Genomic DNA, 13151 nt, shown 5'->3' with positions numbered 1-13151 from the left:
TGATGGAATTTTTTTAGCATTATTTTTTCACTAGGATTTTTTTAAAAAGACAAGTATATTTTCAAAGAAGAACAACAAAATAATCTGGGGAAAGTATTGTTGGGTCATCTTAAAGCTACAACTTTCAGTTGTTCCTGAAGATGTGAGAAAAATAATGTAGCCTATTATCTTAAAAAATCTCTATCTTCCTCTTGACTATAGTGATAATTTCTACCATACGCCACAGATTAAAAGAGGCACTGACCAACTAACACTTCATAATTACCTGTCTGGCATTTAAACAAGCTGTAGAAAAAACCATATGTCTAGCCATATTTAAAAAGCTATATAAGAGTATTAAAGTTTTCTGCAGTCATCAAAGTAAGGCTTCATTTGACTTTTGAAATAACTTACAAGATCAATTCAAACATAAATGACTCATGGAATGCTATTTCACCAAAAAAAAAAAAAAAAACCAAAAAAGAAAAACACCCCTAGCAACATATGGCTCAAGAGAAGGAGGTAATCCCATCACTCCCTAAAAAGGCAACCTGAGTTACAAGACAGGAGGATGACATTAAATAAGTGCCTCAATTGCCTAGATATTAAGAGTGCACTTTGAGAGCATTATAAGCACATCTGGTGGTAGGATGGCTCTATTATGTTATTGTAAGAACTCCAGAAGTATAGGTACATATAATGCTTGCTCCCTCTCCTATAGAGTGCACTCACAATCCCAGATCAGGCAGCAGTTAATAATTTTCATCTGGCAGGCCTCTCTTATATTTTGAAGAGCTAGTTAGACTAAAAACTATCTGAGTTCCCTAGATATTTGTAACCTTGACAGACGCATTCTTGGCTTTTTTGTACCTCCAGATAAACTTGGAGAAGGTTCCATGCAGACTTTTTAATATCTCACCGTGGGATGAGGGGAGGAAGCAGCTGCAGCAGGGTATCAGAGGAGTGGCAAAATGGACATTTTTATGGAGTTGATCCTGCCAAATATAGAAAGAGTAGGAGATCTTTCCATCTCACAAGATCTTTTTGCATGGAGCTAATCAAAAGAGTAACGTTGCAGTTCTTCAGGCTAGCTAAGGTTACCGGAATAAACAGTCCAAATATGTAATGCTTCAGTTTGCCAACATAAACGGAAAATCCCACCTAGTCAGATTAAATTCTGCTGATGGCAACGAGAGGCTTATTTCTTCTTAACTTTAATTTCCAATATCTGCCTGGAAGCTTCCAATCATTTATAAAAGGCCAAAAGCCATTGATTTTGCATAGGCAAAGGACAAAATTTTGTTCAAGTGAAGAATGCTTTTGTATCAAGTGTTTGACTTCCATGCATGTGGTACCAACATGGAATGAGTCACAAAGAAAGAAGCTTTGTGATGCCTTTTTTCTGCCAGAAATGGAAACAAGAAGCCCTATTATTTAAATTATACTTAGGTATAGTACCATAACCAACGTTGTAGCACTGCACTGTTAAGACCATGAAAATACTACATGAACTCTACCATTAGAGAATTTTTCTCTAGACCTGGTTACCTGAAAATTTCATCACAAGTGACTTGACTAAAATACTTTTCAGCATTACAAAGGTCAAGGGACACAAATCACTGCACTTTTTAAACTTCACTGGTAAGGTAAGAGTAGCTTCACTTGGTCACCCAGGCAAGAAAACGGGGAGTTCAATATTCCTCCATCATGTGTTTGTTCTGCACAGCCTCTGGACGTATAAATGTCTCTTCATGCATTACATGGCGTAACTAGTTTTCTACCTTAGGAAGCTAGTTTGCTGATGTTAGGTGGTGAATATTTTCAAACAAAAATCAAACAAAATCCAACTGCATTGATAGGACAGGCTTAGACTATATTTGTCTGTCACGCTGTCACATCTTTGAAAGGCAGCTGCTCATTCCACACTTCCATGTGTTAAGCACACTCTATCCACACTATAATAATGAATCTGTGTGGCTTGAAATCCTTTAGATTTTTTGTTTATTTAAAGTAACACTCTTAATAAAATAAAACTTTGATAATTGTCTTGAGCACTATAAATACCAGCAGTAAGAGTTACTGTGCTAGCTCTGTTTTCTCAGGAAAGAATGCAGCTACAATACTTAGTTATAATTAATGCATAATTTTGATTTGTACCATAATTCATGGAGGTAAATGTCTACACAAAGAGGAGGAAAGTTTAGCTAAAGGTCTTCTTCCCCACAAATTAGTTTTTCACCGTTTGTTTATTTTGTAGATTTGGAATCACACAATAATAGAATCATGGAATTGTTTGGGTTAGAGTACCTTAAAGATCATTTAGTTCCAAATGCCCATGGGCAGGGAATATTTCACTGGACAAAGTTGCTTAGATCCTCATCCATTCCAGTCTTAAACACTTGCAGGGATGGAGAGTTCACAACCTCTCTGGGCAACCTCAGCTTCACAGTAGAGAACTTCTTCCTAATATCTAATCTAAACCTACCCTCTTTCATCTTAAAACAATTCCCCCTTGTCCTGTCACTATATGCCCTTATCAAAGTCCCTCTCCATCCTTGTAAGCCCCCTTTAGGTACTTTACATATGTAAAGAAATTGATGAAAGTAGGCTCTAAAAATAATTGAGTAGAGGGAGGTAAACTGAGTACTCACAAAGATTTTTGAAACTGGAATGAAGTATTGCTATCACTGCTGTCCTCTGAAATATGTCTATTCCATCCCTGTTTAAACGTGGGAGGTAGAAAGGAGAATCTATCACCTAAGCAGTACCAAAATCTCAACTGACTTTTATGTAACCATAAACCAGAACCCACTCCTACACCTTCCTGGGTGCCAAAAGCTCCAGCTGTCCTTTGTGCACCTGCCAAAACCTCCCTTTTTACTCAACAGCTGCTGCAAAGTACTTGTACACATTCAGTGCAAAGTTCTGTAATGTAACACGGAGCAGATAATTTTAAATAAGTGAGCAGGTGACTTAAGTAATTTTAATCACAAGGTTCTGGTACCACTCCTTAATTTCCAAAGATAAGTCAATTTTCTTCAAGTGATGGATTTTGGAAATATTTTATAATAACTAAGAAGACATTTAATGCTAAGATTTATTTAAATTAGTTTTAATCTCTAAAATATATTTGAGATCTTTATGAGAATTTCTTTGGAAGAGAAAATGGAATTCCTTCAAGTTATGTTCTACAAGCATTTACATTTATTTGTAAATGTTGTACACTTCTATTTACTGCTATAAGTTTCTGAATAAACTGTCATGAAATTATTATCTGTATGCATGCAAAAAAGGCAAGCTTCAGCTAACCTAACACTAGGGATTTCTGTAAATCAGAACTTTGACTTTCCTTAGAAAGGACTTTTCAGGACTTTGACTTTCCTTAGAGCTTGGCAGCATAAATGTACTATCTAAAAATAACAGGAATGTTTTCAAGGCCATAGAAAGTTTAGAAGTAAACTTAATTTTTTTTTCTAATTTTGAAAACTCAGGGTTATTTTTGTTATTCATATGTTTTGTCTGTACCAGAGGAAAGTAAATTGAAAGATTTAAAAATAATAAAAGCAAAAGTAAATGGACAGTGGCTGATTGAGGCAGAATGCTTTAAAGGCTTGATGCTTTGGTCTTCATGACATATCATTTAGGTATATTGAAACATGGAATTTAGGATACTGACTGCAAAGATTCTTGCTTAGAAATATGGATCCTTTAAAACAAAAGAATAGTTACAACTGGCACAGCACTCTTGTTTCTAATTTTTAAGGCTCTCTAGATATCAGGCCTCAAATTTTAATCTTCTTTGGGACTCATGCCACTAAAACCTGGAACAGAAAACCGGATTTTAGGAAAGAATTTTTCATTTCCAGAAAATAGCTTTTATAAAGAGAAAGTATTTTTTTCTAAAAGATGAAAGGGACCTGATAGTAGAACTAATACAGTTTGAATTCAGTCATTACTTTTTCATTCAATTATTCTTAAAGGTAACATGAGAGAAAGGCTCTGCTGAAGAAGGAGCATTAAATCGGAAGTTTAGGAAATATTTACATTTTTAATCAAAAGGATTTGTTGATGTCCACATAAGGAAGTTATATTAAAGATACACATCCAACACAGCCCATCATGTGGCCCTTAAGACTACTAAGGACTTATATATCTTAAGTATGTAATAAGTATTTTGGCAGTGTAGACACAAACAATGTCAACCTCACTGTTTTGACTCCCCTCCTATGATTCCTACAGAGCAGACCTTAAAATAAATTGGTCACAGCAAAAACATTTATCGTGTAGATCAGAAGATACGCGATGAGAAATAATTTACTCATATCTAAAATAACAGTCTAATCATCAGATGTGGAGATGCAGATGCTAAACAACTTGTTGACTAAGGGAAAAGAAATGGGGCTTTCGTGCCAGTAAGCAGATGTGCTCAATAGACTGGCTCGTAAGCGCTGATTTAGAAACAGCTGTTAATGCTACCATCATCTTTAATACAGCTCATTTCCTGCCACTTCCTTTGTTTTCTGTGCATACACATGCTTGCTCTATACAGTTAAGTTGTGCTAGTCAAAGGGTGAAGACGAGGGAGTGCATTTCAATAAACAGTAGACAATCAGGACTTGATTCTGGGAGGTGGTGAGCACGCTCAGATCCTGCTGGAGCTAACTTAGCCTTGAAAAATAGCATTAACAGCTTTCTAAATCTTACTAAATTTGTCACAGTAGACCTTTAAACTTCTCTAATGGATATAATTTTTTGAAAAAGTTGAGAATATCACTACTAGTTGTTTCACTGGGGGAAATTTCAAAAATTTTTAAAGTTCACTTCAGTAAGGATTTTTTCTCTCTATTTTTATTTCAATTTTTCTTTATTTTTCTTTCAGTCATCCAGTCATTCAGTCACTCTCTGTCATTTTTGATCTATTCTATTCTATTCTATTCTACTTCTTTTATTTTCTATCTTCTTTCTTTGTCCTCTCTCCTTTATGTTTCTCAGGGTGTTTTGTTTTGATTCATATTTTATGCAAGACCTGAAAGATTTAAATGAGTTGTGTGTTTAAAAAGCATGTTTTTCCATAAACCAAGATACACTAATGCTCTGAATTACTTAACGCAGTTTGCTTCACTTCCTTTCCATTACTAAAATATCGATGGATCACATATCGGTAACAATTATACCCTCTATAACTGACCTTCAGCTCCAAAGGAAGTTCAGAATTCCAATATCTAAACTTGATCTCTAGAGGAAATAACAAGTGAAGTACCTGTCTCATATTATTAGCACATGAGCATTATTAGCACATGAGCATTTAAAGTCTATTGAGCTGCATGGAAAAAACTGACGTTGACATTAGTGTACTTTGGATCAGATCAAAAGTACAGATCAGATCAAAGACTTCAGTACTTCATAATGGACTCATAATGTCATATGTCCTCATAATGGAGGACATAACTAAATATATAGTAAAAAATATTTTGTATATGTATAATGCATTCCCTTATATAAGAACACTGCTGTACATTAACACAGCAAATGGCATCAAAACAAACTCACAATATTTTCAATTATAAACTTGACTATAAATGATTTTGAGCTCTTGAGAATAATCTTTGACATACCAAAAAAGCAATTGCTTATTTTATATTCTGTAAGTAAATCAAATGCAGTTTATTTAAAGTAATGAACAAAAAACCCTTTTCCCCCGCTTTTTAACATTGTTATAACTTTCTCTTTATGGGAAGGCTATATGTTCATCAGTAGTATATTTCCTCCCAAGAGATTGTCAGGGTTACTTTCTTCCTTCTACACTCAAGAGAGTGCATGCAAAGGCAGCTGGAGTAATTTCCTCCCAACTTTCCCCAAATACCATGTTACCCATACAATGGGTCGGTCACATGCAGACATAGCGTTTCATGCTGGATCCTTGGAGGAATATGCAAATGTATCTCGTACTCATTCTTCAAAAGGGAAGTCATCCTCCTTTAACTGATTTACATTAACTAATATGCAGATGGTGACCTCTACTAACTGGAGGCACTTTAAGGCATGATCTTATGAGCTGATCTGAAGGTTGGTGATCTGAGTGAAGAAGTACTCCCCAGCCTGGATTCAGTTACTCATTACCTGGAAGCTGGGGTCAATCTTTTGGATTTAATGCTCAAGGACACAGACTCCACTCTGCTGTTGTCAAAGTGACCTGAATTATAACAAGCAGAACCAAAATGTATTGTCATAAAAAAATGGAAAACCAGAATAATTTATTAAATTACAGTAGAAAACAGTCAAAAAATGTCAGCTTAGCAGATGTGAGAATTAGTTTTGTCTGTGAGAGAACAGAAATGAGCACCTGTAACAGAAGCCAGGCATAATCATCCTGTTCACTCCTGTCCCATGCAGAACAGTGTCTGACTGGTCATAGGAGTATTAGCTTCAGTTTCTCAAGTATCCTCAAATGAACTGACCACATGCAGAAGGCCTGGATATCTCTTATTCCAGTAGTTGCATCCAGGCTGTGCACTGAAACTTTTACTTAAATTCACCATTGTCTTTTTCTTGAAACTCTGTTTTCTGTACATTATTACTCTGTTCTAGGCTTTGAGTCATGTGATATATTCTGTGAATATTCAAGGACATAAAAATATCCAGAGAATTGCTTAGACCTTTTAACAATTACTCCAATCCTGTATTTTCTTCTTACCAAAGAAAGTTATCTTGGCCCTTATTTCATAAGAAGTGTGATAATATCCAGTGATAATGGGTCCAATCCAAAGTGCATTATTTTTGATGTTCAGATAATGATTGCAGTTGCATCTACTGCAGTATCTGGCACAAGTAGAGCAGTGCCTTTTGCAAGGGAAACTTCACTGTTCAAAAAAACCCCAAAAATTAAACAAAATAGCATTATCACTTCTCCCAGAAAGCTGCCAATTCTGTACCCTTTTGAAGATGTTTCCATGGACACTTCTGATACCAGTTCTGAGTATGATAATTTCCAATATCACAGCAGCCAGTAATAAATACCTCCCTTTTACACTTTTTTCACTTGGCAAGCTAGATTTTTTTGACTCTGATGAGTTGACTAAAGGAAAAGATGTGCTTTGCTTTAAGGCTCTTAACTAATCTGGAATAATTTTATTCTGTTCCCAAGTGATTTGCTTTAACAGCTCACTTTGAATTTAGCAGGAATACACAGTATTAAAAAAATAAATAACCTCTCTTCCTTCCTATACACATATACAAAGATAGTGACGCTATCTATCAGTTCAATTGTAGTAAAATTTTAGTGTAAAATTCAAAGCAATAGTAAAGGTTAAAAACTTTGAGGTTTCCTGGATGTGTAAGACAGATTCAGCAAAACAGCATTTTTGTGGCTCTATTACTCATGTTGTACAATGTGTCCTGCTGTGCCTGTTGCTTGCTGATTCTTTTAAAACTCTGAAACACATTCTGCTAAACACAGGAGAGGATATACCAGCATTGCAAGCTTTCTTGCTTTTTTTCCAAGTTAAATGTTGCAGGCATTGTTTATTTTTCTGTGGAACCTTCATCTGAAGAGCTGCACACACACACACAGAAGATTTTTCAGCCACATTAACTCTAAATGAATCAAACTGAACAATATTCTATTCATACTATTCTCAGTGACAGTACTTGAAGCTGATCTTAAATCAGCCTTTAATCTGGTCTAATATATTTGACAGCTGCTACGCACATCTTTTTTTTTTTCTTTACTTTTCTTTTGGCTATTGAAAAATATTGTGGTTTGCAGTGCAAATAATTTAGGTTCACTTTTCCCTCATATATTTCCATACAGAGATGGGGAGGAGCGTAAATGAGTTTCAGCTGGCGTAAAATCTTGGGGTTTAATATGACTTAAACACAGATATATTTTTAGTCTTCCATGTTACGAATTTCTTTTTCATTCTTATCTGAAATTATTTGCTAATTTTGACTCAATTTATAAATGTCTTGCCTTCTGACTTTGGGGGTATTTATTTGTCTAAAAAATTTGATCAGGGTCTATGGTTAAATGCAGCAGAATAAAGGACCAGTTGACTAGAATAATTTGAAAACATTTGTGAAATGGACAGGGAAGTCTTAAGCTCTTATAGTAAGAAATGGTCTTTCAGATACTTCAGCAAGTTTAAAAAAAAAAGGCACCTTTAAAGTGCTGCACCTGAAACTCATCACCAGCTTACAGAAACAAAGAAGAAAGCAATGCCAAATTTCAGGCAAGTTGTTTTGCAGAGTAAATACCCTCTGATGAAGGGTTCTCTGTTACTCAAAATGTATGTTCTTTTGCACAGTCCCTTGATGGGAAACATTTTGACTTTGTTTCTCTCTCTGACAAATGGCATTAATATGTTTTTCAAGGGTATGTGATTTTTTTAATGTTTTCTAAAGGGCTCGGAGATGTTCCTACAGAACTGTCTGTAGCAGATAACCCTGCTGTCTTCTTAAGAGTAACCCCTTTTCCTCCTTTGCAGTCATTATCCCCAGTGTCCACATCCTATCCAAAACTGAATCACCTGGTCTTCAAGGAAAGCTTGCTAAGCTCTTTACCATCCAGACAGAAAGGCACATCAGGAAAATACAATCCCCAAGTGCTGCGCTACAGGTAGAAAGTTCATTTTTACCTTCAGTGACCTCATCTTTATTTTCTTGTTTTGTCTTTGTTCTGTGAAGGTAAAAGTTTGGTTCCAGAACAGACGGATGAAGTGGAAGCGTGTAAAAGGGGGCCAGCAAGGGGCAGCAGCCCGGGAGAAGGAACTGGTGAATGTGAAAAAGGGCACACTGCTCCCCTCCGAGCTCTCCGGCATCGGCGCCGCCGGGCTCCAGCACACGGGGGACTCACTAGCCAACGACGACAGCCACGACAGCGACCACAGCTCTGAGCACGCACACTTATGATACACAGAGAGTGTCCCAGCTCCGTTCTCAGGAAAGATGCTTTGCTGGCAAGCCTTACACAGGCATCGTTTACTTATGCAAGTGACTCTGGCAGTGATCTTTAAAGTTGTTATGGAAAATTCAGGCATATTGTGTCTGCTTTTCTCGATTCTTAGATGGTTTACAGTAAGTGCCATGTCTTAAAGGTGCCTCAAGAGTGGAGAAGTGGAAGACAAACTTACTTTGAACATTCCAGATTTGTTTGTCGTTTTTATGACAGCGGGCAGGTATTGTTGCTTAAGCTTGCACTGAAAATTACATTGCTCTCAAAGACGTTATATTCTGAAAACCACAGTGCCACAAAATCACTATCTAGTGGATAAGAAATGTATTTTAACTCTGTATATATTTACCTTACAGCATTTTCCTGTCTTCACTAATTTTTAGCAATGCATTCATATTAGCTGATGGCAATAGTCACTCATGACAATAAATGGCTTTTTGTCTCTATATCTTTGTTTTGTTTTACCAAAGACATACAATACATGCAGATACTTTTGTTCAAATAGAGAACAATACAATAGTGTCTGCTAGGACACATCCTTGTATGACAGACAAAACAAACCTTATGTTGCATTTACTATCAACTGCTGCTAATAGGGTATTATTAAATTTACCTAGCTCCTCAATTCTTCCTATCTTATAACTGCAAAAAGTGATTTTTACAATCATAAGGATAGACCAGTAACCTGCCAAAAATGTCATGTTCCACTCATGCTCAGTGGAAACTGTCCAAAGGATTATTCATCTCTACTTTGTCATAATTGAGTACATTGATAAATGCTGAAACTCTGCAGAAATGTTGTTGCTTCATGTTCAGTTTGAAAAAACAGCAGATAAACTGAAAGCTATTATCAAGTGCTTATGTTGGTAGGAATCAAAATATGAAGGTAACTCTATATTGTGTCCCATGTGTAAAATCAAGACATATTTTCTGTTATAAGCTTTTGTGTACATACAGGCAAATACCAAACCCCAAAATTTAATGCAAACTATTGATTGTACTTTGTAAAGAAATATGTTTAATAAATAATCCTTTTTAAATAACTCTGGTCTCTCCACAGTGATTTCATGGGACTCTAAAAGTGATTTTTGCCTAAGCAGCTCTGTCTCTTTTTGTGTCTTTTGGAACTTCGTCTGGGGACAACACAAAGCTGTTTTCAAATTTAGGCTTTTAATCTTGGACAAACCTTCTACCTTGATCCATTTGGGAAACTCTTTCCTTTAGCAGGAAAAATTTAACTAGCAGCTAATGATGTCTTCAGCCAAAACCAACAAGAGTCTGTTCCACCATTTTTCCAGATTTAGAGCAAATATAAAGGTTATTTTGTAGAACTTGTTGAAGTGGATGAGAAAGAATAAATATGAGGAAGGAATGCATACTTACATTAATCATGCCTTTGTTCAATAAAGTTGTTCAATAGAAAAACCTCAAAGCATCTCCCCAGAAATTCAGAGATTAATTGGACTGGGTAGGAAGTGGGTGAAAAAAAGGAGGAAGAAATGTGCACATCCTAGCAGCTACTGGTGAGCATTCACTGAAACCCTGCTATGTGAAGCAGTAGGGCACCATGCAAATTAAATGCAATCAAGAAATCTCTGTTTATTTTCCCAATCCTTTCCACCATAAGCTTTATCTTTCTTGTACATCAATTGTTGTCTTGACCATTTTAGTTTAAAATATCCAAGCAATGTGTAATTAATTTCTTAAAAGACTTCACAGCATTTTATTGATTCCAGCACTTAAGGGGCTTTGCATTTTTTTCTCAGTTCTTTTTCAAATGCCTTTGTCATACAAAAGTGGTGAGAAGAGGAATGGGATAAGAGAAGTAAGCTAACTATTGTGGACACTTATATTTTTAATTTTATGTCTGGATGGGAAAGGTTTTTGGGTCTGCAGGGATTATCAGAACAGAAAAAACTTGCAGTGATAAAAGCTTGACTAAAGCTTTTCACTCTTGGCTATTTTTTCCTTCCCCTTATATGAAATATAACTACATTTCAAAATGACAAATTACAATGGAAAGCTGAAAATAAGTATCTTTAATTTTCAAATAACACTTCTTAACCACAGAGATTTAGTCAAATATAATGTGACTTGTTTTGCGAGTAAAGGAAAGAGAAGATGTCTTCTGTTGGCCAAAAATACCTTTCAAGGTTTGCAGAATTGTTTATTGCAGTCATTCATGAAAAAATTACAACTGCATCTGAAAACAGATCAACCAAGTTTGAGCTGACACTTTACAAAACAAATGGAAGTGCTTTATTTACATTACCTGAAATGCACCAAAGTGTTCCTAGCTCAAGGCATTTTGCAAAGTGTGTTACTCTGTTAGTGGCACACGGATTGGACTGGGTTACTTGCCGTGGGGAAGCAGCCAGCTTTTTCTACTGAGAAAGATAGTATTTTTCCATTTTCCTAATTTTAACTGAATCTGCTGAGATTTAGAGCACAAAGAAGAGAGAGAAAGGTGCAAATAGATTTACAATGCTAGGAGGTGGGGTTTTTTCTTTCGGTAAGTGAATGCACTTGAAACAAAAGCCCAAATAATGTAATTTTATATTTCAGAAAAAAAAAAAGACAACTAAAAAAAATTGTAGTATTTCCTATGCTTTAAAAGCAGTTCAGACTTTGAAAATGGCTGTAAGTGCTAACTCTAATTTCTCAGATTACTTAAAGACCTCTGTTGGCTTTTAACAACTGTTGGTGCACCACTGGTGCGCATTCTGTGGTGCAGAGATCCTACACTGGCAGCAGTTGAACCTATGAAGGCACAGTGATCATCCTGCTAGGTTCTTGAAGGAACTTCCTTGCATGCTCAGATCCACAGAAATACAAACATGTTTTTTCCAGATCTCAGCTAGCTTGTATTCAAGCCACGTAGAGCAGAAACAAATGCCCCATGCTTTAGTACCTCTTTGCGGGTCAGCAGGTCTGCTCAGGACTCATCAATGCAGATGGTGTCTCATCTTCTTCTGAATACTCCAGTTACCCAAAAACTCTCTTATGGAAGCTCCTGGGATCAACCATGTGTGGTAAGATGCCATGGATTTGTATCAAAGTTGTAGCACAATTTTGTTACTGAAAACAGATAGGTTAAAGGCTTTTGAACTATAACTTGACAGTTTGTTTTATCTTTGTTGTTTTATATCTGTCTGTAGACTGTTAAGTCTTCTACCGGTCTAACCATGTGGTAGAGCTAAGACTTTATTATTTAACACATGGACAAAATCAACCCCTAAGATTGTGACTTGCCCGAAGTTGTGAAAGCACTTGGTTATATAGTGAAATGTAAATGTGATGAAACCTAGTCAGGTTGGTTTATCTTTATTATTTACTGTTATTAAATAGTGGATACTTACTTTTCAGGAGTTGTTGTCAATGAATCTGGCTTCTGATGAATAATGAGGATTTTGAGGTACCATAGTTTTGATGTCGTATTTTTCCAGCGTCAACCTCTCCTTGATTTTCGGTTGGTGTGTCTCTGAGCCAGACATAAAAATGTACTCAGGAAATATACACAGAAAATACAATTGACTGTAAAAAGACAGTGATGTTTAACAGTTTAATTTTCAACATAATGGATGATAAGAATTCTTTTCTCTCAGGTACAAAGCTATACATTAATTGCAGGGTTTCTTTCTCTTCCTTTATGACTTGGGTTTTTATTTCATTATCTTGTTTATTTTAGCTTCATTATTTTAGATATTGAGATATTGCTAAAATAATACCATTGCAGGGTGGCTGAACTTATTTAACCACATGCTGAAAGTAGTATCTTTTCTTGACTTTTCATTGGATCCAAAAGTAGTCAGGAAAAAGAAGCACAAGAAGAGACTCTATACCTATATCTTTCTACCATAGGCCAAGTTTTAGTTTATGTTTCCTGCTTTCTTAAGTGGAGGTTCTGACTGCTGCAATAATATTATTTATACAAATAAAGAAAGAAGCACTATTAGGACATGCACTCTTAGTAGCTATGAGGAGACATATAAGTTAGGAACAAAATGTCAGTTTAAGCCTTCATTTAGAATTTCCTGGCTTCAGTCATTTGGTGTATCTTGGGTGAGCTTGTATTTAAGAAAGTACATGCAGTCTTTAAGATCAACTACAAGATTAAAGAAATTTTAGAGAATAACACTTAACTATTTACGAACTGTAATTTAATATCATTATGTAATGTGTGTGGATTGAAAAGGAGAATTTGGTACACAACCTGATGTCT

At 35.8% G+C, this 13151-nt stretch overlaps 1 protein-coding gene across 1 annotated transcript in view; it reads left to right on the top strand.

Annotated features, from left to right (window-relative positions):
• MEOX2 (mesenchyme homeobox 2) overlaps positions 1-9966 on the top strand; it is a 51945-nt gene extending 41979 nt beyond the window's left edge. The window contains exon 3 of the mRNA XM_041466484.1: positions 8662-9966. Within this exon, the coding sequence (XP_041322418.1) occupies positions 8662-8886 (225 nt within the window). The 3' untranslated portion in view covers positions 8887-9966. The remainder of the gene's footprint in view (positions 1-8661) is intronic.
• The last annotated feature ends 3185 nt before the right edge of the window (positions 9967-13151 follow it).

Source organism: Pyrgilauda ruficollis, unplaced genomic scaffold, assembly GCF_017590135.1.
Source record: "Pyrgilauda ruficollis isolate IOZ18807 unplaced genomic scaffold, ASM1759013v1 scaffold2, whole genome shotgun sequence".
Lineage (NCBI taxonomy): Eukaryota > Metazoa > Chordata > Aves > Passeriformes > Passeridae > Pyrgilauda > Pyrgilauda ruficollis.
This window is presented reverse-complemented; position numbering and strand designations above follow the sequence as displayed.